The sequence below is a fragment of the Capricornis sumatraensis genome, chromosome 21 (assembly GCF_032405125.1).
Source record: "Capricornis sumatraensis isolate serow.1 chromosome 21, serow.2, whole genome shotgun sequence".
In the NCBI taxonomy this organism is placed as follows: Eukaryota; Metazoa; Chordata; class Mammalia; order Artiodactyla; family Bovidae; genus Capricornis; species Capricornis sumatraensis.
This window is the reverse complement of record NC_091089.1, coordinates 64,176,795-64,203,982: the sequence shown is the minus strand read 5'-3', so window position 1 is coordinate 64,203,982 and position 27,188 is coordinate 64,176,795. Positions and strand designations below refer to the sequence as shown.

General features: G+C 43.8%; 1 protein-coding gene across 1 annotated transcript in view; it reads left to right on the top strand.

Annotated features, from left to right (window-relative positions):
* VPS4B (vacuolar protein sorting 4 homolog B) overlaps positions 1-10,566 on the top strand; it is a 31,873-nt gene extending 21,307 nt beyond the window's left edge. The window contains exons 6-11 of the mRNA XM_068993644.1: positions 1,849-2,005; positions 2,418-2,566; positions 2,945-3,026; positions 3,513-3,732; positions 7,212-7,352; positions 8,921-10,566. Coding sequence (XP_068849745.1) covers positions 1,849-2,005; positions 2,418-2,566; positions 2,945-3,026; positions 3,513-3,732; positions 7,212-7,352; positions 8,921-9,022 — 851 coding nt within the window. The 3' untranslated portion in view covers positions 9,023-10,566. The remainder of the gene's footprint in view (positions 1-1,848; positions 2,006-2,417; positions 2,567-2,944; positions 3,027-3,512; positions 3,733-7,211; positions 7,353-8,920) is intronic.
* The last annotated feature ends 16,622 nt before the right edge of the window (positions 10,567-27,188 follow it).

Genomic DNA, 27,188 nt, shown 5'->3' with positions numbered 1-27,188 from the left:
TGAAACAGAGGTTTTTCCTGTTAAAAACAAGCTGGTTTATATAGAGAGCAAATCTGGGATACTGGCCTCAAACTGCGCAGGCCCAGCAGTGTCCTGTAGAGCAGTGACGAGGAGCGAGAGCCCGCTGTCTGCCCAGCTCCGAGCTGCGACTCGGAACCTCACTTCAGGAATATGAATCTAGCAGTGTGAAAGTTGTCATCGGAATCCTATAGAGGTCCAAAAATGTGATAGAACTTACGTTACTTATACCAGTGTTTCCCAAACATGACTCCTGTATGTCATCTGCGTGAATTTTTCCATATACGTGTACTATTATTTTTTTAATCTTCTTCTTTGAATCACTTTTAGAGAAACTTACTAAACTGGAGTATAAATATACAGAGACATGGAGGAACCCATGTGCGTTCAGCCTCATAAATTATCACAGACAGTAGTAATCCCCCAGATAAGAAATCAACGTGAGGGACTTAGAAGTCCATCCCTGTGTCTTCCCTCAAGAGAGGGAACCTCTCTCTTGGCTTCTGGCGTCACAGCTTGTTCTGCCCACATTTGAACCTCTGAGTCATCTAATCTGGTTTGCTTAATGACTCTGCTATAGAGTAATGACCTGGGGATCTGCCCTGGCGGTCCAATGGTTAAGATTCCGCTTCCAGTGCAGGGGCGGCAGGTTTAGCCACTGGTTCGGGAACTGAGATCCCATACGCTGTGCGATGTGGCCACAAACATTTTTTTTAAGTAATAAAAGACGTCTTTGTGTCTTTGTAGATGAGTAGTGTTTTCATAGAATGCATTGTAAAAAATTATTCAAACGGAAAGTGTTTTGACACCACCTGAAAGCATTTCATCAGCCACACTGGTATATGGGCCACACTTAAGGGGACGCTGACTCACAGTTGCAGACATTTGAACTAGGCGAACAGAATTCAAGTGAAAGCTGAGGCTTCCCTAACAGCAAACATAGTGCTTGGTGTTGCTGCCTGGCGCCTGCCTGTCACTCTTCACAGACCCCTTGTGTCACCCACAGTCTACACCCAGCAGCTGTTAGGTTGTTTTAATGTGTGTTTGCTATTTTATTGCCACTTGTAACCCAGCCTGGTTTATGTAAGGCAACGTTATAATTTCTCAGTAGAATTGAGGTTCAAAGAACTGATTTTGTTTACTTGTTACTACATTTTGGCAAAACTAGAATTTAAGGTGGAGTCCCCCTGTTGTTCTCCAGTCATCAGAATGGAAATGTACCACCTGAAATAATAATATGTGCTTCCTGTGGAATCAGGAATTGAGTGTAAGGTTGCGAGCCATGCAGACTGTGTTAGTCTCACCCCTGCAAACGTTGTGAATGTAAAGGAAACACTCGCAGCTGCCTCCCCCTGTGGGGTCTCACCCCTGCAAATGTCGTGAATGGTAAAGGAAACACTTGGCGGCTGCCTCCCCCTGTGGGTACGGCCTCCTACAGCATTCTGAATTGAGCAGTGCGCATACGGATGGTCAGCAGCTGCCTTTTACCTGAATCTTCTCCCTTAAGAGACTGGACGGCCTCGGAGGCGGAGATCCTTGCCCCGCAGCCCTCTGTCTGCACAGGGGCTTCAGTACAGAGAGGTCGGATGGGTGAGCATGCGGACGAGCCGCCTGTTAGGGTTATAGCTGTATAAACACAGTTTTGACAAAGTGGTCCCTAAAAAGGAAACAAAGCGCATTAAGATGTCCTTACCACAGACTGATTCATTTAAGTTGTGTTTCATCCTCTTGCCAGCTTTAGAGCGGAGACGTCGTCACGGTGGGCTTCACGGTGGATGACGAAGTTAACAGTCTTGAAGTTCTCATGTTGTTTTTTAATGCACATTTTAGGCAAGAGAACACCTTGGAGGGGAATCCTGTTATTTGGGCCACCTGGAACAGGAAAATCCTATTTAGCCAAAGCTGTAGCCACAGAAGCAAATAACTCAACGTTTTTCTCAATATCTTCCTCTGACCTGGTCTCCAAGTGGCTAGGTGAGAGTGAAAAGTAAGTAGTAAGCTGATTTTTTTTTAAGTTTTTCTTTGCTTGGTAGTCATCATATCAGTCTATAAAGTAACAGGTTTCTTAAATCATTAATAGGCCTTTCAAAAAGTGCTGTAATACAGGTGGTATTAATTTCTCTGTCACACTGTTCCCTAGCTCAAAATTTATTTCATAGGGAAAAGAGAGCATATATGGCACACGTATGGAGAAGGAAATGGCAGCCCCTCCAGCACTGTTGCCTGGGAAATCCCATGGACAGGGGAGCCTGATGGGCTGCAGTCCGTGGGGTCGCAAAGGGTTGGGCACAACGGAACACTATTAGAGTTCCTACTGATACATTGTTTTATTTTAATGTTTTCATTGTCATGTGTCATTGGCTAATTTTTAGGAATTGAAACTTTTAATTTATTTTTAGGCTAGTTAAGAACTTATTCCAACTTGCCAGAGAGAATAAACCTTCGATTATCTTCATTGATGAAATCGATTCTCTGTGTGGTTCAAGAAGTGAAAATGAAAGTGAAGCTGCAAGAAGAATCAAGACAGAATTCCTAGTCCAGATGCAAGGTAGTGCTCAGCTGATTCAACCTCTGCCCAGTTGCAACCAGCTCGGTATAAGGAGTGAAGAGACTTATTTATATGTTCACTTATACAAGAAACAATATAAATAGAAGGAAAAAGTAGACTTCAAATTTAAATCTTTTGAGAAATATTTTGAAAACAATATTAATAGTATTTTCCCACAGTTTAGGAGATTCTACTGTTGGGAATATTTATATCATATTCTAGTAGTATGAAATATGGTTAAATACAGTTTTTTCAGAGAGAGACTCTCAAGGAGAGGCATTTTTAACAAAGAAATACCACATTCATAAGAGAAGATGCAGATGAGGTTTAAAGAACACTGAAATGACAAATTACCTGAAACCATCTATTTTGCTATAGGGGTTGGCGTGGACAATGATGGAATTTTGGTTCTGGGAGCTACAAATATACCCTGGGTTCTGGATTCTGCCATTAGGCGAAGGTATGGCAACACAGGGAACACCTTATTTCTGATCACAGTGCACTCAGTGCACATTACCTCCCCTTCTGTCAGCAACGAGGCGTTCTGATAACCTTAGAATGTTCTCCAGTGTGCCTAAACCCTGCTGACCCCTGACTTGGACAGGAGAGGCAGTGTACTCAGTGGATATTAACTCCCCTTCTGTCAGCAAGGAGGCATTCTGATCACTTTAGAATGTTCTCCAGTGTGCTTCAACCCTGCTGACCCCTGACTTGGACAGGAGAGGCAGGCATTTGTTGTTAATGTGCTCTGGGTATTTTCCCTTTATTACCCTAAATATATATGTTTAATTATTGTGGATATGGGCCCATTTAATGTATTCAGCTTAGCTCTGTATAAAAGAGAATATCTAAATATCTTGCTTAGTTCTTGGAAAAGCAATTTTTAACAGAAATTAAATATTATCGTATGGTAATATTCTTGATGTAATTTTTCTTTGACTTTAAGGTTTGAGAAACGAATTTACATCCCTTTGCCTGAGGCCCATGCCCGAGCAGCAATGTTCAGACTGCACTTGGGGACCACTCAGAACAGTCTGACAGAAGCAGACTTCCGGGACCTTGGAAAGAAAACGGAGGGTTATTCAGGGGCAGACATAAGTGTCATTGTGCGGGACGCACTCATGCAGCCAGTCAGGAAAGTGCAGTCAGCCACTCATTTTAAAAAGGTAAGCAGCGCTCGTCTGTCTTTCCATATATTTTTAAAATCAAGTTTTGAGGCCACCGTTGACTTGTCTTTGAAGAATTTTATGAAGATTTCAGTTTTGCGTAATAAATAAGTGGATTTACATAATGGACATGTGGCCGTTCCACTGAAATAAATTCTCCCAATGTGTTTTAAAACTACTTGGTACGAGTGCTTTGGAAGCATGTTACCCATACATTTATACCTCCTTATCAAAGTGAAAATAATGATAGCTAACTATCGTTCAAATGAATTCACGTGCTTGGCACTGAGGTCCCAACCACTCTCCCCTCGCACTCCTCCCCTGCACTGCATGGTCTACTGAGTGACATGACCATATAGGGTTTGAGAGGGAATTTTGTGCGGTCTTGCCGCTGCTGCTGTTAAGTCGCTTCAGTTGTGTCCCACTCTGTGCGACCCCATAGACAGCAGCCCACCAGGCTCCCCTGTCCCTGGGATTCTCCAGGCAAGAACACTGGAGTGGGTTGCCATTTCCTTCTCCAATGAATGAAAGTGAAAAGGGAAAGTGAAGTTGCTCAGTCGTGTCCAACTCTCTGCGACCCCATGGACAGAAGCCCACCAGGCTCCGCCATCCACAGAATTCTCTAGGTAGGAGTACTGGAGTGGGTTGCCATTTCCTTCTCCGTGCAGTCTTGGGAGACAATTTAAGTAACTGTACACTAGGTAATTTGGACCTACACTCTTGCAGAGAATAGCAATCGCCAATATGTTCATGAAGGTAGATGTGAAAATCCCAAAACACTGTCAGCAAACCTAATCCATCAGTACATGACAAACTAATACGTCACAACTCTGATAAACATACGTGTGTCTATTGTATACCATATGTTCAGTTCAGTTCAGTTCAGTCGCTCAGTTGTGTCCGACTCTTTGCGACACCATGAATCACAGCACGCCAGGCCTCTCTGTCCATCACCATCTCCCGGAGTTGACTCAGACTCACGTCCATCGAGTCAGTGATGCCATCCAGCCATCTCATCCTCTGTCGTCCCCTTCTCCTCCTGTCCCTAATCCCTCCCAGCATCAGAGTCTTCCAATAAGTCAACTCTTCGCATGAGGAGGCCAAAGTACTGGAGTTTCAGCTTTAGCATCATTCCTTGCAAAGAACACCCAGGGCTGATTTGCTTCAGAATTGACTGGTTGGATCTCCTTGCAGTCCAAGGGACTCTCAAGAGTCTCCTCCAACACCACAGTTCAAAAGCATCAATTCTTCAGCGCTCAGCCTTCTTCACAGTCCAACTCTCACATCCATACATGACCACTGGAAAAACCATAGCCTTGACTAGATGGACCTTAGTTGGCAAAGTAATGTCTCTGCTTTTGAATATGCTATCTAGGTTGGTCATAACTTTTCTTCCAAGGAGTAAGCGTCTTTTTAATTTCATGGCTGCAGTCATCATCTGCAGTGATTTTGGAGCCCAAAAAAAGAAAGTCTGACACTGTTTCCACTGTTTCCCCATCAATTTGCCATGAAGTGATGGGACCGGATGCCATGATCTTCGTTTTCTGAATGTTGAGCTTTAAGCCAATGTTTTCTCTTTCCTCTTTTACTTTCATCAAGAGACTTTTTAGCACCTCTTCACTTTCTGCCATAAGGGTGGTGTCATCTGCATATCTGAGGCTATTGATATTTCTCCCGGCAATCTTGATTCCAGCTTGTGTTTCTTCCAGTCCAGTGTTTCTCATGATGCACTCTGCATAGAAGTTAAATAAGCAGGGTGACAATATATAGCCTTGACGTACTCCTTTTTCTGTTTGGAACCAGTCTGTTGTTCCATGTCCAGTTCTAAGTGTTGCTTCCTGGCCTGCATACAGATTACCATGGTAAATAATTTCTTTTAAAAAATGAGGAGCTTGAATTAAAACCTGAATTTGAAGCCTGACTCCACAATTTACTCACTTTATCTGCTTGACCAAATTGTGTTACCTTGTAAGCCTTTTTTTCGGTCATCTCTTAAGTAAGCATGGTAGCACTGCTCTGAAATGCTCGTATGAGGATGAAAAGAGGAAGATCCGTAACGCAGCGGTCACGGCACCTGGACAGTCCAGTAGATGTTGCCATCTCTCCTTCCGTCATCATCACTGAGAGAAGCGCGTTAGCTCGGGACCAGGTTTTACGCCACAGCCGCTGTGTTTCTCCTTAACATTCTCTTTGCCATTTAGAAGGAGCTCAGTCCTTCCCCGCTAAGAACTTTCCGGTCAGTTCTCTGTAGTTCTGTTGGGGGCAGCTTATACAACCCCAAAGCCAGGCCCTTGTTAGAAGGATGAAGGTGAAGCAGCCAGATCTCTCACCGTCAGGCCTTCCGTATCCCCAGTCCAGCAGACCTCTATGGCTCCGTCTTCTCTTGCGCTTTCCGATTAGTAAGAACAAGTTTGCCTGTGATTTTATTTATTAAATGTATCAGTGCTAGTCTGGGCCGAGAGGTAAGTCAGGTAGTACAGAGGTCGAAAAACACAAAAATCCCTGCCACTGAAATTTTTGTGAGAGAAGACACACGATAAAATACGTAACAAGTGAAGTGAAATGTTTAATTCTCTGCCCCTACCCAATCCTAAGGCAGTGTTTGAGACCAATGGTTTAAAACAAGTGCAAGGACGAAGCAGCCTCTGAGTTGATATGTGTGTGGTACAAGCTGAAAATTATGTCACTATCACAGAGGTTCTTTTTTGGATATTACGAAAATTCTTTACTTTAAATCAGTTATCAGGTAAGTTCAGCTAGCACTTAAATTACACTCAGCATTTAATTTTGTACTTATATTTGAAGGAGTTTTTGTTGGAGAAACAGTTAATTTCACAATAATAAACCTCCCAAAGATCACAGAAATTTCTTACTATGGAAAATAGAGTAACTTAAAGGAATTTTTAAGTAGATCTATTTTTTATTAATTTTTATCGATACATTGGGGTATAGTTGCTTAACAGTGTTGTGTTAATTTCAGATGTACAGCAAAGTAATTCAGTTATACGTACACATGGATCCGTTCTTTTTCAAATGTTCTTCCCATTTCGGTTATTACAGAACACTGAGCTCTTTCCCTGTGTTATACGACAGGGCCTTGTTGATTTTCTGGTTTAAATGTAGCAGCGTGCTGTGCAGGTCTGTCCTTGGTGTCCAGGATTATCACCACTGAATTGCCCTTAGAAAAGAAAAAAGGTATTTTTAGGCACAGGGGATTTTTACTTATTTTCTCCCTATGATCATGTAAGTAATTTATAAAATTTCAAATATATCATCCAGAAAAACATTAAAATCAAACATAATCTACCCCATCACCTGGAGATAATGCACTTTTTGTTGTATATTCTGTTTATTTTCAAGAACTAAGCATTTTAATAAAACATGATAATAGTACATGTTCAAATTTCCTGATAATGGCTTAAATCTTAATATTTATTCAATTTGTTCAAATAAAGATCTCAAATGACTGTTTATTGCAGGTTCGTGGACCTTCGAGAGCTGATCCTAACAACATAGTAGATGACCTGCTCACGCCCTGCTCTCCTGGTGACCCTGGTGCCATTGAGATGACGTGGATGGATGTCCCTGGGGATAAACTTTTGGAGCCAGTTGTTTGCATGGTTTGACGTTTTGTTTGCTTTTAAAAAAAATTAATTTATTTTATTTTTTTTTTTTTAAATATATTTTTTTTTATTAAATTTTAAAATCTTTAATTCTTACATGTGTTCAAAAAAATTAATTTAACATTATATTTTATAATTTGTCAAATAAAATTTTCAGTTTTATAAAATTTAGTTTAAAAACGTTAGCATGATCAGACATGTTTAATAGTAATACTTCAAAGGTTATAGAGATTAATAGAATCTAAAGTATCAAATAATTATCTTTAAATGTTTTTTTGAGCTTCAAGGAAAATTTAATTATAAGTGAAGAAGCTGTTTTTTAAAACATACAGGTTTCTGGCGTAGGTCTCACAGTAATGTTGTGAAAATGTTTCTCCTCGAACCTCTGATCGAGTAAAACTTCCAGAAACACTGTTGTGTGACTCACGGCATTCATAGCAGCACTTTCCTGTCTTACTTCTCAAGGCGCCACAGAAAGTTTAAATAACGCAGTGCTTTTTAAAGGCTCTGAAAACAACATGTTTATTGTAAGAAGTTGCATTTCTGTAGTTTATATTGAAGGAGTTAAAATGTTCATAAAATATTGCATTTTTATAGTTTCTATTGAGGAAATGAAATAATCTGTAAGACTGCAGGGGGCACAGGTTTGATCCCTGGTGAGGGAACTAAAATCCCACACAGCATGCTGCCGAAAAAAAAAGAAAAGATACGTATTTATTATGAGCCTTCAGTTTTTTCCCCAAAACTTTAAACTTTTTGTTTTGTATTGAGGTGTAGCCAGTATGAACATTGAGTTTTAAAATCTTCTCTTAGTTAAGGATTTTTCAGATCTATGTCAAAATTAACAGTAGCTTCCACATGATATGCAGACCTAGGTTTATAGACATGCGTATATAAGCTTGTGTGTATGTGTATATCATAATAGATCTGTAGACATCTAGAAATATTTGTGTTAATTAACCACTGCTTATCTGAGAAATTATTTAGAAATCCTTTATTTTTTAAAGCTTTTATTCTTTTGATCATTTTTCCATACTATTTTACGGGAGACATGGTCTAAAAGTTAATTTTTTAATAAATTTTTTATGTTGATATATTTTCTTAGCATTTTATGATTTTAGCTGATAGTTAAGCTTTTTGATAAGTTGGTTTTGATTAAATCGTATTACTCTGTTTCACATATGTGAATGAATATATCCCTTCTGAGTTGCATTTTGACAGCTGCTTTCTTCAAAAGTAAACATACAGCCAGAAAAAGGATCGGGGTTTAATTCTGGAGGCCTTGGTCCTTGGGTGAAGAGGACTATTCTTCCTTGGGTGCCAAGGAGCCTTTGAAGGTTATGATCAGGACGGGGCAAGCAACTGAAAGTTTGTAAGCAGAGGAATGGCATAGTCGAAGTTGCTCTTTGCAAAGAAAGGAAACAGGAGAGTTATCAGTAGTCCGTGACACAGTGCGGATGTCCAGATTTAACCTTAGGCGAAAGCTAGTGATGATAATGCTATGGATGAAATGGTTTTATTCGGTTAGATCGGTGACTAATCCTCCCCGTTCTTTCTCCTGACAGTCGGACATGTTACGGTCACTGTCGAGCACGAAGCCCACAGTCAACGAGCACGACCTGTTGAAACTAAAGAAGTTCACAGAGGATTTTGGCCAAGAAGGCTAGACCAGAGACAGCAGGATGGCGCTCACCACGCGTGTTCTCTCTTTCACAGGCAGTTTTGCTTTTTCTGGATGGCAGTCAGATTATTTCCGGTAAAACCCTTTTACCACAGAGAAACAGAGATCTCACTTCAGCGTTCCTTCAAGTTTTATATGTACTTTTGCTCCATTACCAATAAAATCCTCCTGTTAACAAAAATTATAAAATAATGGGCCATAATAAAATGAGTGATAAACAAAAACAGGAAAAAAAAGAAAATGAGTGATATATAAATAGCAGAAAAATAGAAATTACCCAGTGAAAAGAAAATTAAAATTGATTGACATACAAATATTTTAAATTGTTGGGAATAATGGTCTTTGCAAGGAGCATTCTTTTTTTTTTTCCAACTAAAATGAAATGGGACTTTTTCATATTTTGAAAAAAAAAATCTTAAGCATCATTCTCATCAAAATAAAATTCATTTGCTTTACTAAAAAAAATTTTAAATGCTTTACTCTCAGGGATGGGCAGTAAGACAGCAGAGAGCACTGTGGTCAGGCTTGGAAGGCCCTGGACTGCGTTGTAGCCAAGGGGCTGGCTCACTTTTGATAGGGTGGCTTGTTTCTTCATGTTGATTTAAATAGTTTCTATAAAAGCTGCAAGCTTTTTTATATTTAACTAAGTAATACCTTTCACTGTGCAATCTTTAGAGAAAGACTCTCTTAAGTTAGGCGTTGTCTTTGTTTTGAAGAAGAAAATTGTCTCTCAGTGTCTTTTTGTAGTAAGATTGACCAAAACAGGTGGTGAATAAATATGTACTTTTTAAATAATTCTGTCATGAAATACTGTATGGGAACCTTCACTTAAAGGAACACACGGCCTCCCTTTGGATTATGGAAAGTTTCTTGTATGTGATATCGGGGTGTGTGTGTGTATATATATATATATATAAATTTTTTTAATATAGGATAGCTAGAGTCTTGTCTTTGACCTTGTAAGTTCAGGGAACAGCTTGTCCTGACCACACATATGTTATCAATGTAATGTTTCATGACGCTTTAGAAATGAGCTGATAGTCTCCTTAAATAATAAAATGCAGACATGATTTTATGTTATTTTAATACCCTCAAAAAAATAATCTGAGGGGGTGTGTTACACACTTCAGCACCAACACTAAGTTGTGCCTTGTCCGTTTGCATTGGCCTCTCCATGCAAAGTCTTACTAAGTCAGCTAGAATGAGGTAGATTTCCTTAATTTACTATGAAGTTCTGCCTTGCAAACGCTATAGAATGACTTGCATCTTAAAGTCTGTTTGCACATTTTACATATTATGCTATATGGTTGCCTTGGGGTTTTCTGTACAGATTGTTTTTGTTGATATTAAATGGAAATCATAGGCCCAAAATACGCTGTTCTTACGTGAAGTAAATTGATATAACCTACTGTTGGCTATATTCTGTGTATGCTTCTTTATTTCGGGATCTTCTGTATAGGAGAAAATATATCTAAATTGATTAGATACAAGAGATTATTAAAGATTATTAATTAAAGATGTATCCATGAAAATTCTACTTTAGCCGCCTCAGAATCATACAGTATTGCTATTAAAATCTTGTCATTAAGAGAATTAGTATAACTGTATTCTTATAAACTATATAATAATTGAACCCAGAATTCTCTGTGAATCCAAAATCTGTTTTGAGGGAGTATTTTACCTCAGTCCACCAAGCAGTGTGCAGGTGCAGCATTGATGACAAGTGAAGGGTCCATCACTTAATTCTTCTGTGTGCTCAGCATCTGTGTCACTTTTAGCCATTTTCCACATTTCTGGTTTTGAAACTGTTTCTAGAATCTATTAATTTTAAACTTATGGTAGAATGGTGGAGCATAGACCATTTCCATGTGCTCTTTCTGGGCAGATAACTACTCAGGAGGAAACTGAATGTTCAGGCTCTCTCTGCCTGGATGTTGACCATTACGATTTTTGCTGTTGTTGAGTTGCTCAGTCCTGTCCAACTCTTTGCAACCTATGGAGTGCAGCACACCAGGCTTCCTTGTCCTTCACCATCTTCCAGAGTTTGCACAAACCCATGTCCATTGAGTTGGTGATGCCATCCAACCACCTCATCCTCTCTCGTCCCCTTCTCCTCCCGCCTCAGTCTTTCCCAGCATCAGGGTCTTTTCCAGGGAGTCAGTTCTTCTCATCAGGTGGCCAAGTATTGGTGCTTTAGCTTCAGCGTCAGTCCTTCCATTGAACATTCAGGGTTGATTTCCTTGAGGGTGGACTGGTTGGATCTCCTTGCAGTCCAAGGGACTCTCTAGTCTTCTGAGCCAACTAGTAGAGTTGACTCTCCTTTGTAGTAGCATGGTGCTTGACACTGTTTATTATTTCAAGCTTTTACTTAATAAAGGCTTGGAAAAATTAAGGGAGTTATATCCATATTTATCAACTTCCTAGATTATCTTTGAGAGTTTTCATAAAAGATAATTTGAGCTTGCTTTGTTCCTGCTGGTCTCCTGCTGTGGTGGTGAATGTCAGTCTTGGTTCTTGGAGCTGAAATCAGAGGTGTGCCAGAGCTGGCTGGCTCCTCTTAGCCCCAAGATCCAGGTTTTCTTCTTCCTGACCGCCTGTGGTCGCTGCCTGGGCAGCTTGAAACCCGTCACGGTGGCTGTGATCTTCACCGCAGAATCCAGCAAGTTTCCATTTACATGGCGTGGCACAAAGCAAGAACCGTAGTTTTAAACAGAAAAGTTTGTATTTACTGTGTTTACAGAAATAAAGGAGAAACGTTATGTCTCTGAAAAGTCATAAAAAGCATTTAATAAAATTCCAGCACCATTTGTGATTTTTTTTCAACTTTATAAACTAGGGATTGAAGAGAACATCTTATTTTAATAAAGAACATCTACCAAAGAAAGAAAAACTCTGACAAAGACCGTACTTTATTGTGAGTTATTGAGAACTTGGCTCCCCAGGCATCAGGAAGAAGACCACGGTGCCTGCTGCCACCTCTCCTTTTCAGTTCTGTGCAGGAGATTCTACATAGTTGTAGGAAAATGAAAGTTCAGGGTTAAAAAGAAAGAAACTCCATGTCATCCTCAGGTGGCATGACCATATGTGTAGAAAATCCAAAGTAACAGAATCTGACTTTAACACGATTAGAAGATACAGGTTAGTAAGTAAAAACTGTGTTTCCATATTGTAGCCACGATTAGAAACGGAAATGAAAACAAGCCCCACCCTGCTTTATTTTTCTCCGTACTTAGCATCGTCTCACATAGTGTGTAATATACTGTTTCTCTTATTTGTGATTTCGCCTCCTCACGTTTGTTCCAGGAAAGCTGGGGTTTTCTTGTCTGTTTTTCTCCTCTGCTGTCCCTTCAGTATCTGGAACAGTACTAGTGCCCGATGGGTGCTCAATAAATATTTACTGAGTGAATGAATCTTTGTATTTTTCGTAAGTCTGAACACTTTACAAAGGATGTGTATAATTTTTGCCCCTCTTTCTCTCCCTGCAACCCTACAAGTTTTACTTGTGAAAGAAGAAAATTAGGGATGAAAACACATCAAGAATTTGGTGGTTTAGTTGCCAAGTTGTGTCCAACTCTTGTGACCTCATGGACTGTAGCCCACCAGGCTCCTCCATCCGTGGGATTCTCCAAGCAGGAATACTGGACCGGGTTGCCATTCCCTTCTCCAGGGGATCTTCCCAACCCAGGGATCAAAGCCAGGTCTCCTGCATTGCAGGTGGATTCTTTACCACTGAGCCACCAGGCAAGCCCACATCAGTAACAATGGCTAAATCTGTGTGATAGAAATATGGATACTTATTCTTTTCTTTGTTTTTATCTTTACATATGTTAATTTCCCCAAATTAATAGTCTTTAAGAAAGAATTGCAGTCAACTTGTCAGCTAGTGACAGGAATTTGTCTCCTCTGGAACCTGATGAAATAACAAAAGGAAAGATTTTAAGGAAAAAGGGACAGGAAGGATATTCACCAGACGTACTTTGGGGGAGTGTTCATCCCCATTGCCTACAGGGTTGTGGGGACGCCCCGCCTCTGGATCCAGGGACCACAGTGAGGACGCCCTCCTCTCCTCCTCAGGTGGCGGACCCCACCCGGGCCCCGATCCAGGGAGCACAGTGAGGAGGTCCTCCTTGGGTGGCGGACCCCACCTGCGCCCCCGATCCAGGGAGCATGGTGAGGAAGTCCTCCTCTCCTCAGGTGGTGGACCCCGCCCGGCCCCCGATCCAGGGAGCACCGTGAGGAGGTCCTCTCCTCAGGTGGTGGACCCTGCCCGGGCCCCCGATCCAGGGAGCACCGTGAAGAGGTTCTCCTCTCCTCAGGTGGCGGACCCCGCCTGGGCCCCGATCCAGGGAGCATGGTGAGGAGGTCCTCCTTGGGTGGTGGACCCCGCCTGGGCCCCGATCCAGGGAGCACGGTGAGGAGGTCCTCCTTGGGTGGCGGACCCCGCCCAGGCCCCGATCCAGGGAGCACGGTGAGGAGGTTCTCCTTGGGTGGCGGACCCCACCTGGACCCCCGATCCAGGGAGCACAGTGAGGAGGTCCTCCTCTCCTCAGGTGGTGGACCCTGCCCGGGCCCCCGATCCAGGGAGCACCGTGAGGAGGTCCTCCTCTCCTCAGGTGGCAGACCCCGCCTGGGCCCCTGATCCAGGGAGCACAGTAAGGAGGTCCTCCTTGCATGCCGGGCCCCGATCCAGGGAGCACGGTGAGGAGGTCCTCCTTGGGTGGTGGACCCCACCCGGCCCCGATCCAGGGAGCACAGTGAGGAGGTCGTCCTCTCCTCAGGTGGTGGACCCCGCCCGGGCCCCTGACCAGCTTTGGCTTTTCAGGCTCTGCTGCGCAGTCCTTGAGTCTTGAGCACCGCAGAGATGGCAGGACTTTAAAAACAAGGTCACAGCAGCGTCAACAGCATCTAAGTAAGTGGATGGGACTCTGGTAGCTAATTATTGTCTGTGACCTTATGGAATGAAGTGCCCAGTGAGGGGAAGACATTGAGAAACTGCAGGAGACGGAGGTTCCATCCCTGGATCAAGAAGACCCTCTAGAGGAGGCAGTGGCTCCCTACTCAAGTCCTCTTGCCTGGAGAATCCCACAGACAGGAGCCCGGCGGGGCTACAGTCCATGGCGTCACAGAGAGTCGGACACGACAGCACCTAAACAACGATAGTACTAAACAAAGTGAAGGCATAAGAGCTTTGAAGGCTGCTAACTGGAGACCGGGGCCCTCCATGGCTGTGCCGAAAGAGACAGCCGTAGCCACAGCACTGAAGTTATCAAAAGCAAAAGTCAGTATTTGATCCTGCAGGCTGCCAAATGATATGCTGGAATACACAGATTTCATCAAGATTTTTTATGTGACGGTAAAGAAATTGACTCGATGGACGTGAGTCTGAGTGAACTCCGGGAGTTGGTGATGGACAGGGAGGCCTGGTGTGCTGCGATTCACGGGGTTGCTGAGTCGGACACAACTGAGCGACTGAACTGAACTGAACTGAAGGAAATTTAGTCGAGTAGGAGCCATACTATTGAAATACTTAGATTTGTGAGGCTTTGGAAGATCCTGAGTATCAGGCAACATGTGGAGGGCTGTGTGGGAATGGATGATGTCGGTGATGAGCCAAGAGTCTGGATGGGGAGCTTGTAGCTAATTACTGAATTTATCAGTATGGGTTCAGTTAACACATTCAGGATTTAGAATTTTGGTTTGAGCAGCTGAGAGTGATTTCAGTTGTTTGCTAGCCTCGTTGAAGAAACTGAACTTGACCGTCAACTGCTCTGAACTCCAGTAAGGTGATCCCTGAGTTGGGAAGATCCCCTCAAGAAGGGAAAGGTTACCCACTCCAGTATCACAACTGAGCAACTTTCAAAAAAAAAAAAATGTAAAAGAAAAAATCCCATATCTAGGAAACAGGAGTGCTGGAGTAGATTCATCATGTGAGAACCACTCACAAAACCACACGTTCCTGGAAGAGACCCAGAACCCAGCCCCTTAAGCAGGCCACTGATAGGTGAAAGGTGTGCATTCCAGAGTGTTTCCAGGGCCTTCACTTTCATCGGAGCTGGAGCAGTCTCTCGGTTGCAGAAGTCAAGTAGTAGCAGTTAGCACAAGCCGGGGGGGACTTGGTCACCACATTAAGCAGAAGGGCTGAAGTGATAATCAGACTGGACTTTCCTGCAGAGATCGTGACCAGTGATTCAGTGATGGCAGGGTCCTTAAGACCATCACTAAGGTGCTGCAGCAATAGTATAAACGAAAAACTCCTAGCCTGGTGAGCAGAGGTCTGGCCTTCGTAATTTCCAGACCTGAATCAGGTCATAGAATCTGTGCCACTTGAAAGAAGTGGAGACTGTGTCTTCTGAGTCTTCTGCCAGAACATCTCAGGTTCAGTGGGAGCTTTGCCTTCAGCCTTCCCCAAAGGGTGTGGGGCTGCTTCAGGCTGTTGTGAAATAAAGAAGGAATACTCGGGTTATTGGACCGTGACTCTGAGCTAATATTCTTTCTTTCTTTTTTTTTTTTTTTTAGTGTTACAGCTCTATTTTATTTAGAAGATAGCAGGAAAGTCCATCTTCAAGGCATGAGGGCAGGTCGATCCAAAGATGCGAAGAGAAGAGCGCCCCAACACATGGGAGAGGGAGAGGGCGCTAGCTTTGGCTCCTCTTTATATGTTCCCCCACCCCCCACCCCGGGCCTGTCCTTTGCAAATTGGGCCAGCCGGGAGTGTTGTTTTACCTGAGGTCCTCACTCCGGTCCTCGGGCCTTCCTTTGTTCTATTTTCTTGGGCTTTTCCCTTCCTTGTCTTTTGTGAAGTTGCTCAGTCATTCCCGACCCTTTACGACCCCATGGACAGTAGCCTGCACCAAGCTCCTCTGTCCATGGGATTTTCAAGGCAAGAGTACTGGAGTGGGTTGCCATTTCCTTCTCCAAAGCTAATATTCTTTACTGGAGAATCAGGAAGCCCTTGTGGTCCACTGTTCAAGAGAGAACTTACGGGGAGCAAGTGATAAGTGCAGTGGAGTTTTGACCGGACGCTGCACCATAGCAGGCCCAGGGGGACTCTGAACAAGTCAGCCATGGTCAGGGTCATCTTGGCCGTTCGCTGATCCAGGGAGTGAAGGTTACTGGAAAAAGAAGGGCCCCTGGCACTCCACCCTCCTGAGAAAACAGCAGAGTAGTATTTACAGCCCTAGGAGAAATCCCACAAATTCGTGCCACCGTTCAGGACAGGAAGCAAGCTGGTGTGGTGGTGTCCAGCGGGGCCCATTTAACTCCTCGGGGTGGACAGTGCAGAAAAGGAGCGAGCTTTATAGAACATCAGGGCCTACCTGCTTACATGCTCTTCTGCTTGCCTAATGTATCATTAAGATGTATCTGAGATGGTTGAGAATTGAAAGAGGTGTGTTAAAAAGAGTACAAACGCATGTTCCTTGGTGGTCCAGTGGTTAAGATTGGTGCTTTCACTGCCAAGGGCACAGGTTCAATCCTTGGTCAGGGAGCCAAGATCCCACAACGTGATGTGGCCCCCACAAAATAATAAACTATTCAAAAAATAAAAATCCTTAAAGGGATACAGGTGTTATATAAGCTTAATCTTACAAAATGGGTAGTAATGCCAGGTTTCAAAAATTGATGGAACAAGAAATAGAGATTTTTACAATGGTGAGAGTTTCAAATGTAACCAACAAGAATTCTAAATGGTGATATTTACTATGAAAAATTGGGAGGGAAAAGAGAAAGGTTAATGTAAGTGAGCTAAAACATCTATCAAAACAGGAAACAATGATGTCTAAGGTCAACAAATCAGGATATAATACAATAAGCAGATATGGTAATAACCTCCCCCCCCCCCCCCGACAGACTTCAGTTCTCTATTACTGCATTAGGCATTCCAAAACCTCATGGCTTGAAACACGACTTTCTCTCTCGGTGGGTCAAGAGCCCCGGGGAGCTTGGCTGAGCAGCTCTGGTCAGGAGCCTCTTGCACAGCTGGGGCCAGTGGCTGGAGCTGGGAGCATGTCTGGGACAGTGGGTACCTCTCTCCAAGTCTCAGGTTCTCTCCAAGCGATGGGTGCAACACCAAACACACTCAGGAATTGTTCCCACCGGAAGTGGTAATCTGAACCCAGCCAAACCATAGACCTGACTGCTGGTCACAGGAAATTCAGGGGAGAGTGAAATAAAGCACATCATGGGGAACCAGTCTGGCCAAAGAGCCTGTAGGATGTCTGCTAGACAGCTGGCCCGGCCTCCAAACAGTCAGTGTCACTACCAAATGGAAGGCTGAGGGGATTTTCTAGGTTAAAAGGGTCCTCTAGGCCAGAATACTGGAGTGGGGAGCCTTTCCCTTCTCCAGGGGATATTCCCAACCCAGGGATCAAACCCAGGTCTCCTGCATTGCAGGCAGATTCTTTACCAGCTGAGCCACAAGGGAAGCCCCAGGTCAAAAGAAATTGAGGACAACCCAGAACCTAATGCTCGGTAAGAACATTGATTTGAATCCTGGTTTGAGGGAAAAACAGCTGTAAAAGACACTGGAGGTAATTGAAGAAATCTGACTACAAACTAGATATCAGGTACTGTGGAATTACTATCGTCTTGGATGTGATTGTGATATTGTGATCACGTTGGTGTTTGTGGGGCCCTTGTTTTCAGGGGACACACCTGAATGCTGCACACACAGAGATGGGGAGGGAAGCCCATGATGTCTGCAACTGCTTTAAAGCTGTGCCTACCCACATTCACACCCCACACAGCAAATGTGACTGAGTAAATAAACAGGACGGAAGGGTGAAGGATCATTTCTGAAGGAGATGAAATTGAAGAACTTAACACAGACCCAGGACTTCCCTGTAAACAAAGTCAGGAGCTGTCCTGGTTGTATACGACTGAGCACAATCCCGGTTGAAATGGTGAGGTACTTGAGTATAGGTACTCCTTGATATGGGAATAGTTGTGTCCTAGAATGCTGTCAAAACTCTAAGACTTATATCCTACTTTTCCAAAGACTTCTATAAAATTGCCAGTGGCTTCTTGAAAGATTTATGGCCTAAGACACCCTGTGTTGCAACATTAAAAGGCTTTCCTGTACTGGTGAAAGAAATCAAAGAGGACACTAATAGATGGAGAAATATACCATGTTCATGGATTGGAAGAATCAATATAGTGAAAATGAGTATACTACCCAAAGCAATCTACAGATTCAATGCAATTCCTATCAAGCTACCAGCGGTATTTTTCACAGAGCTACAACAAATTATTTCAAGATTTTTATGGAAATACAAAAAACCTCGAATAGCCAAAGCAATCTTGAGAAAGAAGAATGGAACTGGAGGAATCAACCTGCCTGACTTCAGGCTCTACTACAAAGCCACAGTCATCAAGACAGTATGGTACTGGCACAAAGACAGAAATATAGATCAATGGAACAAAATAGAAAGCCCAGAGATAAATCCACACACATATGGACACCTTATCTTCGACAAAGGAGGCAAGAATATACAATGGATTAAAGACAGTCTCTTTAACAAGTGGTGCTGGGAAAACTGGTCAACCACTTGTAAAAGAATGAAACTAGAACACTTTCTAACACCATACACAAAAATAAACTCAAAATGGATTAAAGATCTAAATGTAAGACCAGAAACTATAAAACTCCTAGAGGAGAACATAGGCAAAACACTCTCCGACATAAATCACAGCGGGGTCCTCTATGATCCACCTCCCAGAATACTGGAAATAACAGCAAAAATAAACAAATGGGATCTAATTAAAATTAGAAGCTTCTGCACAACAAAGGAAACTATAAGCAAGGTGAAAAGACAGCCTTCAGAATGGGAGAAAATAATAGCAAATGAAGCAACTGACAAACAACTAATCTCAAAAATATACAAGCAACTCATGCAGCTCAATTCCAGAAAAATAAACGACCCAATCAAAAAATGGGCCAAAGAACTAAACAGACATTTCTCCAAAGAAGACATACAGATAGCTAACAAACACATGAAAAGATGCTCAACATCACTCATTATCAGAGAAATGCAAATCAAGACCACAATGAGGTACCATTTCACACCAGTCAGAATGGCTGCAATCCAAAAGTCTACAAGCAATAAATGCTGGAGAGGGTGTGGAGAAAAGGGAACCCTCTTACACTGTTGGTGGGAATGCAAACTAGTACAGCCACTACGGAGAACAGTGTGGAGAGTCCTTAAAAAACTGGAAATAGAACTGCCTTATGACCTAGCAATCCCACTGCTGGGCATACACACCAAGGAAACTAGAATTGAAAGAGACACATGTACCCCAATGTTCATTGCAGTACTGTTTATAATAGCCAGGACATGGAAGCAACCTAGATATCCATCAGCAGATGAATGGATAAGAAAGCTGTGGTACATACACACAATGGAGTATTACTCAGCCATCAAAAAGGATACATTTGAATCAGTTCTAATGAGGTGGATGAAACTGGAGCTGATTATATAGAGTGAAGTAAGCCAGAAAGAAAAACACCAATACAGTATACTAACGCATATATATGGAATTTAGAAAGATGGTAACAATAACCCTGTATGCGAGACAGCAAAAGAGACGCAGATGTACAGAACAGTCTTTTGGACTCTGTGGGAGAGGGAGAGGGTGGGATGATTTGGGAGAATGGCATTGAAACATGCATAATATCATATAAGAAATGAATCGCCAGTCTAGGTTCGATGCAGGATACAGGATGCTTGGGGCTGGTGCACTGGGATGACCCAGAGGGATGGTATGGGGAGGGAGGCGGGAGGGGGCTTCAGGATTGGGAACACGTGTACACCCGTGGTGGATTCATGTTGATGTATGGCAAAACCAATACAGTATTGTAAAGTAAAAAAATAAAATAAAATAATCAATAAAAATGAAATGGCAGTGAAAAAAATAAAAAATACAAAAATAAAAGGCTTCCCTGTATTTAATTGCAAGGTATGTTATCTTAGGCCATAAATAATTCCTTTAATAATTCACTGACAATTTTATAGAAACCTTTAAACATTCCATATTAAAAAGTAGTAACAAAGTATCACAGGAGTTCTAGGTTATTAAATAAAACCTTTGAAAATGGGAGAAATTGGTGGCAGCCAAAGGTAAGTGAGGGTTTCCCTGGTGGCTCAGACAGTAAAGAATCTGCCTGCAATGCTAGACCTGGGTTTGATCCCTGGGTTCGGAAGATCCCCTGGAGAAGGGAAAGGCCACCCACTCTATTCTGGCCTGGAGAATTCCATGGACTGTATAGACCATGTGGTCCCAGAGTCAGACAGGATCGAACGACTTTCACTTCACTTCACTTCCCAGGAAAGTGGGAAGGATGATGTTAAAAGTGTTAAACATCAGGGATACTGTGGGCACAGCACTGGCCAATCAGAATAGCCGTCTGTTCTCAGCACGGTCAGTCTCCAAGGTGACAGGTCTAGAATCTTCGTAAAAGTACACACACACACCTTTCCAATAAGAGGTAGAACCTGTGTTCTCACAGATTCCTTCTGCACAGGTTTGACTACAGAGTAGAGAAAACCCTTTGACAATTTTTTCTATTTCTTTAGGGGATGCTGAAATTATGGGAGCTCACTAACAGAAAGTCTAAATTTCAGTTCACAGACTCCAGACAGAAGCATCATATTTCTACACTATCAGTAAGTCAAACCCAAATCTGCTGTGCTGTCTGGAAAATCACTGTTGGTCTTCACTAGGCCGCTTCCTCCAGGGATCACACTGAAGTTCTCTGGAGCAGGAAGTAGACCTCTAGTCCAGGACCGCTGCGGCCGTTTTCATTCCTCAGGTTCGCTGATGCCCCTCCGCTCTGGTTTCCGCAGCAGCAGGAGGCCGAGGATCTGCTCAGGCGGGAACCCCGCGCCGCCCGGTGTGAGGTCCGGCCCTGGGGCAGGAGGTAGGCCAGCCCCAGGTCTCTGGGCAGAGGAACCCCCCTCTCCCGCCCGCCTGGAGCCTGCAAAATCTCTTTCTCCTGTTGCCCCCGAGGGTATTTAGCTTTACCTCCTGAGTGACGTGAGGTTAGGGTCTCTTGGTGGGGGAGCCAGAAGGAAGGAGAAAATTGCACAAGGTACTGTGTTTCTGCCTGTTTGCTCGACGTGAAGGAAGCCTGCCATCTTCAGACACCATGGGAGGAGAAAATAGAAAAAATAGTAACCCTGCCACACAGGATTAGGTCATCCCAGGAAGGTGTCTCCAGGAAAGTCTGGAGCTAAGAACAGCTCCCTTTGAACTGTGGAATTGCTAATTAAACATTTTTCTTTGTGCTCTTATTTTCTAAGTTTTATGACGGGAGCATTTTTCTATTGAGGTAAAATATGCATAATGGAAAATTTACCATTTTTAATACTTTTAAGTGTAATGCAGTTCAGTGACATGAAGTACATTCAGTGTTGTGGAACCATCAGCACTATTTCCAGAACTTTCGACCCAAGTAGAAACTCTCAGCCTCACCTCCCCTTTCTCCCTTCCCTCCAGCCCCTGAGAACCACTATTCTGCTTTCTTCCTCTGTGAATTTGCTTATTCTAGGTACCTCATATAAATGGAATCTATAGCATCTTCCCTTTGTATCTGGTTTATGAATGCAGCATGTATTAAAACAAAACATTCAAATAGTTTCAGTAAAGATTATCCCTTATGAGTTACACTGTTGGTAACTCAACCTACATTAGATAAATTAAGGAGAAAGGATCAAGCTCATGCCTCACAATAAAAATGCTACATAGTGTAATTATAGGCATATAATGAAAGATTGAAGGCAGGAGAAGGGGAAGACAGAGGATGAGATGATTGGATGGTATAACTGAATAACAATATGAGTCATTGCTAGTTCACTCATAATTTTGTTATGAAAACAAAATAACAGAAAGCCGTCAGTGTAATTGTCTTTCATTCACTGTTGTTCAGGCACTCAGTCGTGTCCAACTCTGTGTGACCCCATGAACCACAGCACGCCAGGCCTCCCTGTCCATCACCAACTCCTGGAGTTCACCCAAACTCATGTCCATCAAGGCGGTGATGCCATCCAATCATCTCATCCTCTGTCGTCCCCTTCTCCTCCTGCCCTCAATCCTTTCCAACATCGGGGTCTTTTTTAATGAGTTGGCTCTTTGCATCAGGTGGCCAACAGTTATTACGAACTGTTGCTTCATAATAACTCCAAAATTCAATGGCTCGAAACAATTTATTTTGCTCATGAAACAATTTATTTGACGACTATTTATTTTGCTCATGAAACTGCCAAGTGTATGGGCTCCATGCGCTGTCCCTGTGGGCAGAGGATGCTCTTTGAAAATGGCTTATTCACACAGCTGGCAAGTTGGTGTCGGCTACTGACTGGGAGTCCAGTGGGACTGCAGGCTGGAGGCCTCAGCTCTTCTTCGAATGGACCTCCCCATACACAGGCTGACCTCACTCAAAGGACAGTGGATCACTGCAAGGGCGAGTGCTCCAAGAGAACCAGGGAGAAGCTGCGGGGCCTTTTCCAGGTTGTCACTACAAGCCCCGCCATGTCACTTTGGCCACAGTCCTTTAAAGGTCAAGGCAGTCACAAAGGGCCACCCGCGTTCATAGACCCCACCTCTCAGTGGTGGTCACATTGAAAGAACATCTGGGATTGGAGAGATTGTGGCCGCCATCCTTGGAAAATATAGTTTGTTGCAAAAATAATTCTCTGTATTCACCACTTTTATGCATACTTTCCATGAACAGCCCGTACAATTGTGTCCTTTTCCTTCTCAATGATTGTTCAGATTACATTTATTAAAACGCATTTTTAAGTCTGTGGACTCTAATACTAAATCATTAAAGGCTGTATTTTGCAAGTCTTTGTTTTGGTTTGGTTTCATTTTTCTAATTGGTTGGCCACAGAAAGGAAATCAAAAAGGAAACTGGACGTGCAACACAATTGAGAAGCGCTGGTCTCGTTGAAGCGTGGAAAGGGCAGTGCTGCCTGGGGGTCGCCCGTGAGACCTGCAGAATGCGGGGACACTGGGGACTCGGAGGCAGCACGTGCGGGGAGAGGCAGCTGCAGAGGCGCGCCGTGAAGGGGGCTGGTGCTGCCCTCCCTCCACCTTCTGATTTCTCTGTTTCTCTTTGGCTGTGTGGGGGTCTTCCCCGATGCGCAGGCTCTTCTGCAGCCGCAGTCCCCAGCTCCTCTCTGCAGCGCGTCCCTGCTGTGGGGCACAGGCTCCAGGCTCATGGGCTTCATAAGTGGCAGCTCTGGGGTGGGCTCGCGAGGGCTTAGTTGCCCCATGGCCTGTGGAATCTTCCCTGATCAGGGATCAAACCTGTGTTCCCTGCGTTGGCAGGAGGATTATTTACCACTGAGCCACCAGGGAAGCCCCTCTCTGCCTTCTTTTTATAACCTCTCGTTAGCATAGTTTGTGGTAGTGCTATTCGCCTGTATAATTACACCTCATTTAGCCCTGGATGCACTTCCTTTGATGGGATCTGTGAGTCTTTACCATAAACAGTGATAAAGTTTGCATACTTCTTTTGAGTCGATAATATGTTTCTGTTTTTACTTATTTGGCTGTGTCAGGTCTTAGTTGCAGAACTCTCTGTGTCCTCTCTGGCTGTGGAGCTGGCTTAGTTCCCCCGAGGTCTGTGGGATCTTAGTTCCGAAACCAGAGGTCGCATGTGTGTCCCCAGCATTGCAAGGCAGCTGCTTAACCACTGGCCACCAAGGAAGCCCCAATAATATAATTCTTAATGTTTATGGTGGTAAACATGTATCTTTCTGTGACTTGATTCGTCAACTTTAACCAGTATCGTTGGGCATCAGGTTCAAATGAGATGGTTAATAAAGTCATCCTACTTTCCAAGTGTTTTCCTTCTTCCCCTCCCCAAACGTTCCATTATTTCTACCTTGTTAAGGTATAACACTCATATAACGTCTTTACCCTAGACGCTACATTTGTTTTAATCTTCGTTATACAGTTCAACTTATTTCATTTGCCAAATTCTCAAAGGACACTCCTTTCACTCTACTCTGCTCAGTCACCTTGTGACTGGCTGAAGGTTCTGCTGGAAACTGAATGTCTGTGTGCCCCAGACTCACATGTGAAACCCTAATAATACCCAAGGTGATGGTATCGGAAGGTGCAGGCAAGAGAGGTGGTTTTGGCCTCACGAACACGATCAGCAGCCTCATTAAAGAGAGAGAGCTCCCTGCCCTTTCCAAGTGAGGCCACAGTGAAACCATGGCCTCCGGGGACCAGGAAGTGAACTCTTACCCAACACCCAACCTACCGGTCCCGGGGTCCTGGACTTTCAGCCTCTACAATGGAGATAAATGGATTTCTGTTGTTTATAAGCCACCCAGTCTATGGTCTTCTGTTATAGCTGCCCAGACAGACTAATATAATAACCTTAATGCTTTTCTCAAGAGGCACTCATGGGAAAAGTATTGATCATTACATGTTCAAGGGTGAAATACAGATTAGCTGGATAGAAAACTTTGGCTCAACATTTCCTTCCTGGAGAATCTTATAGACATATCATTGTTCTCACACATTGAATGTCATTGTGGAGAAATCTGAAACTAGCTGGATTTTTTTTTTAACAAGTGACCTGATGTTCTTTTTGTTTGTTTTTTGGCCTGATTGGCCAAAGTTTTCCTTCTTTTAAACCCAATGTGGTTTTTTCCCCTATATTTTTACATGTTAGCCCATGATCCATTCTGTATTAGATTTCTCCAGAAAACCAGAACTAACAGAAGATATGAACATACATGTGCATGAAATATAAGATATTGGCTCCCATGATTATGGAGGCTGGCATATTCCAGGATCTGCAGGGTGAGCTGGCAGGCTGCAGACTTAAGAAGAGCTGATATTTCAACTCAAGTCCAAAGGCAAGAAAAATGGGCAGTGTCCCAGTTAAAAGTTCATCAGGCAGGAATAATGATCTCTTCCTCGGAGGAAGGTCAGCCTTTTGGTTCTTTCCAGGCTTTCAGCTGATTGGATGAGACCCACCCACACTGGGAAGGCTAACCTGCTTTACTCAGCCTCCTGACTGAAATGTTTTGCCTCATGAGATACACTCTCACAGAAATACCTGGAGTAAGTTTTGACCAAAGAGCTGGGTAGCAAGTGGTCCAGTCAACTTGACACATAAAATTAACCATCATATTATGAGTCAATTTTGCAGAAGGTGTGAAGTTGAGGTTGGGTTTCCTGTTTTGGTCAGTGGATGTCCAATTTTCCCAGCATTATTTCTTGAAAAGGCTCCCTTTCCTCCATCAAACTGCTTTCGCAACTTTGTCAAAAGTCTGCGGCATGCGTCGTGGGTTCTGGGTTCTGCGGGGCTCTGCTCTCTCTGTGGCTGCCGCACTGTCTTTGTTATTGCAGCCATGTAGTAAGTCTTGAAATCACGTAGACGGATAACTCCCTCTTTTCCCGCATGTTTTAGATATTCTGGTTCCTTTGCCTTTACATATGAATTCTAGAATAATCTTGGCTATAGCTACAAAAAAATCTTGCTAAGATTTTGATTGGGAAAACACACTTTATAATAAAATAAACTTTAAAAATTGAAAAAATAACAGCAAAAAAGTAAAACTAAGCCCATGACGTCCAACAATGGGCAAGCAGCTATCCCAGAAGGGGGCTGTCTCACGCGGCATTTCGTCCTCAGAGTAAAGGTCTCAGAGAACTGGAATGGGGATTGGAACGGCTGTGATGGGGAGTGAGGCAGGCTCACACGCCGTCCCGAGTGTGTGCGGACGTGAGCGTGAGGAAGACCAAGAAAGGGGCCACGAGATAGACTTCTCCCCTTTTCTGGGGGTTCTGGAAGAGAAGGGGTGCGAGAGAACGCTGCCGAGATTACGCAGCTCTTCTCGTGGAAAGAAGACGGCGATGCGACTATGGTTTACTCTTTTTGCCTCACAGTGCCTCAACTTTCCCATTTTTCCACCTGACGCAGTATTCCCAAGGACCAGTGCTTCAGGTGTGGGTGCCGAGTCAGGGATCACGCCTAAGCGAGGGACTGTGGCTCTACCTTGAAACCGTTACAGCGGAATCCCTAAGAGGCTTATGGGCGGATAACACCTTCACTTTGCCTGGCACACTCACGAACTGGTCCACCTGACTGACCGTGAATGCAGACACACAGCCTACGCTGTGTTGTGCGCCATGCTTAGTCCCTCCGGTTTGTCCAACTCTTGGCAACCCCATGGACTGCAGCCTCCAGGCGTCTCTGTCCACGGGGTGCTCCAGGCAAGAGTACTGGAGTGGGCAGCCATTCTCTTCTCCCGGGGATCTTGCGGACCCAGGGGTCAGACTCGGGTCTCCTGCATTGCAGGCAGATTCTTTACTGTCTGAGCCACCAGGGAAGCTTAGTGGTGGCCAAAAGCCCACTAGCGGTATGCCTGCATCACTCTACCATATACAAATCAGAGTGGACTGAGAGGGGGTTTTTTCTAGATTAATATATGCACCAGCAATCTGGAAAAGCAGAATACTAGGCTGAACACAGGGTCCCTTCCAATGTGTTCAGTACTAGGTTGAACAGTGTCCCTCAAGCACAATGATTTGAGTAAAAGCAAATCATAAATCGGAGAAGTGGTAACCAGAGAAAATGAATCAATGGGTTATGTGACAAGGGAAAGCCAGCGCTCACGAATTCCTTGAGGGAAGCTTGAGCCCAAGATGACTGTCTCTGACGCCCGCAACCCTGAGCGGTGCGCTTCGGGAGACATTTTGGTCAAACGACGTGTTGTAAGCTGGACCAAGGGTTGATAATCGAGCGACGCTCTAGCAAACGTGGCACCATCTTTTTAAAGCTGGGGCAGAGCTGCTTTACGACGCGTTGTCAGTTTCTCTTGCACAATGAAATGGATCAGCGATGTGTATATACACAGCCTTTCACTCTTGGACCTCCCTCCTACCCAACCCCATCCCACCCCGCCTGGCCACCTCCTACCCAACCCCATGCCACCCCGCTAGGCCACCTCCTACCCAACCCCATCCCACCCTGCTAGGCCACCACAGAGCACCAAGCTGAGCTCCTTGTCCTATACAGGGGGCTGCGTGCCCACTAGCTGTCTATTTCACACACGGTAGTGTACGTATGTCAGTCCCAACCTCTCGATTCGTCACTCTCCTTTCCCCTCCCAGGCCCACACGTCTGTTCT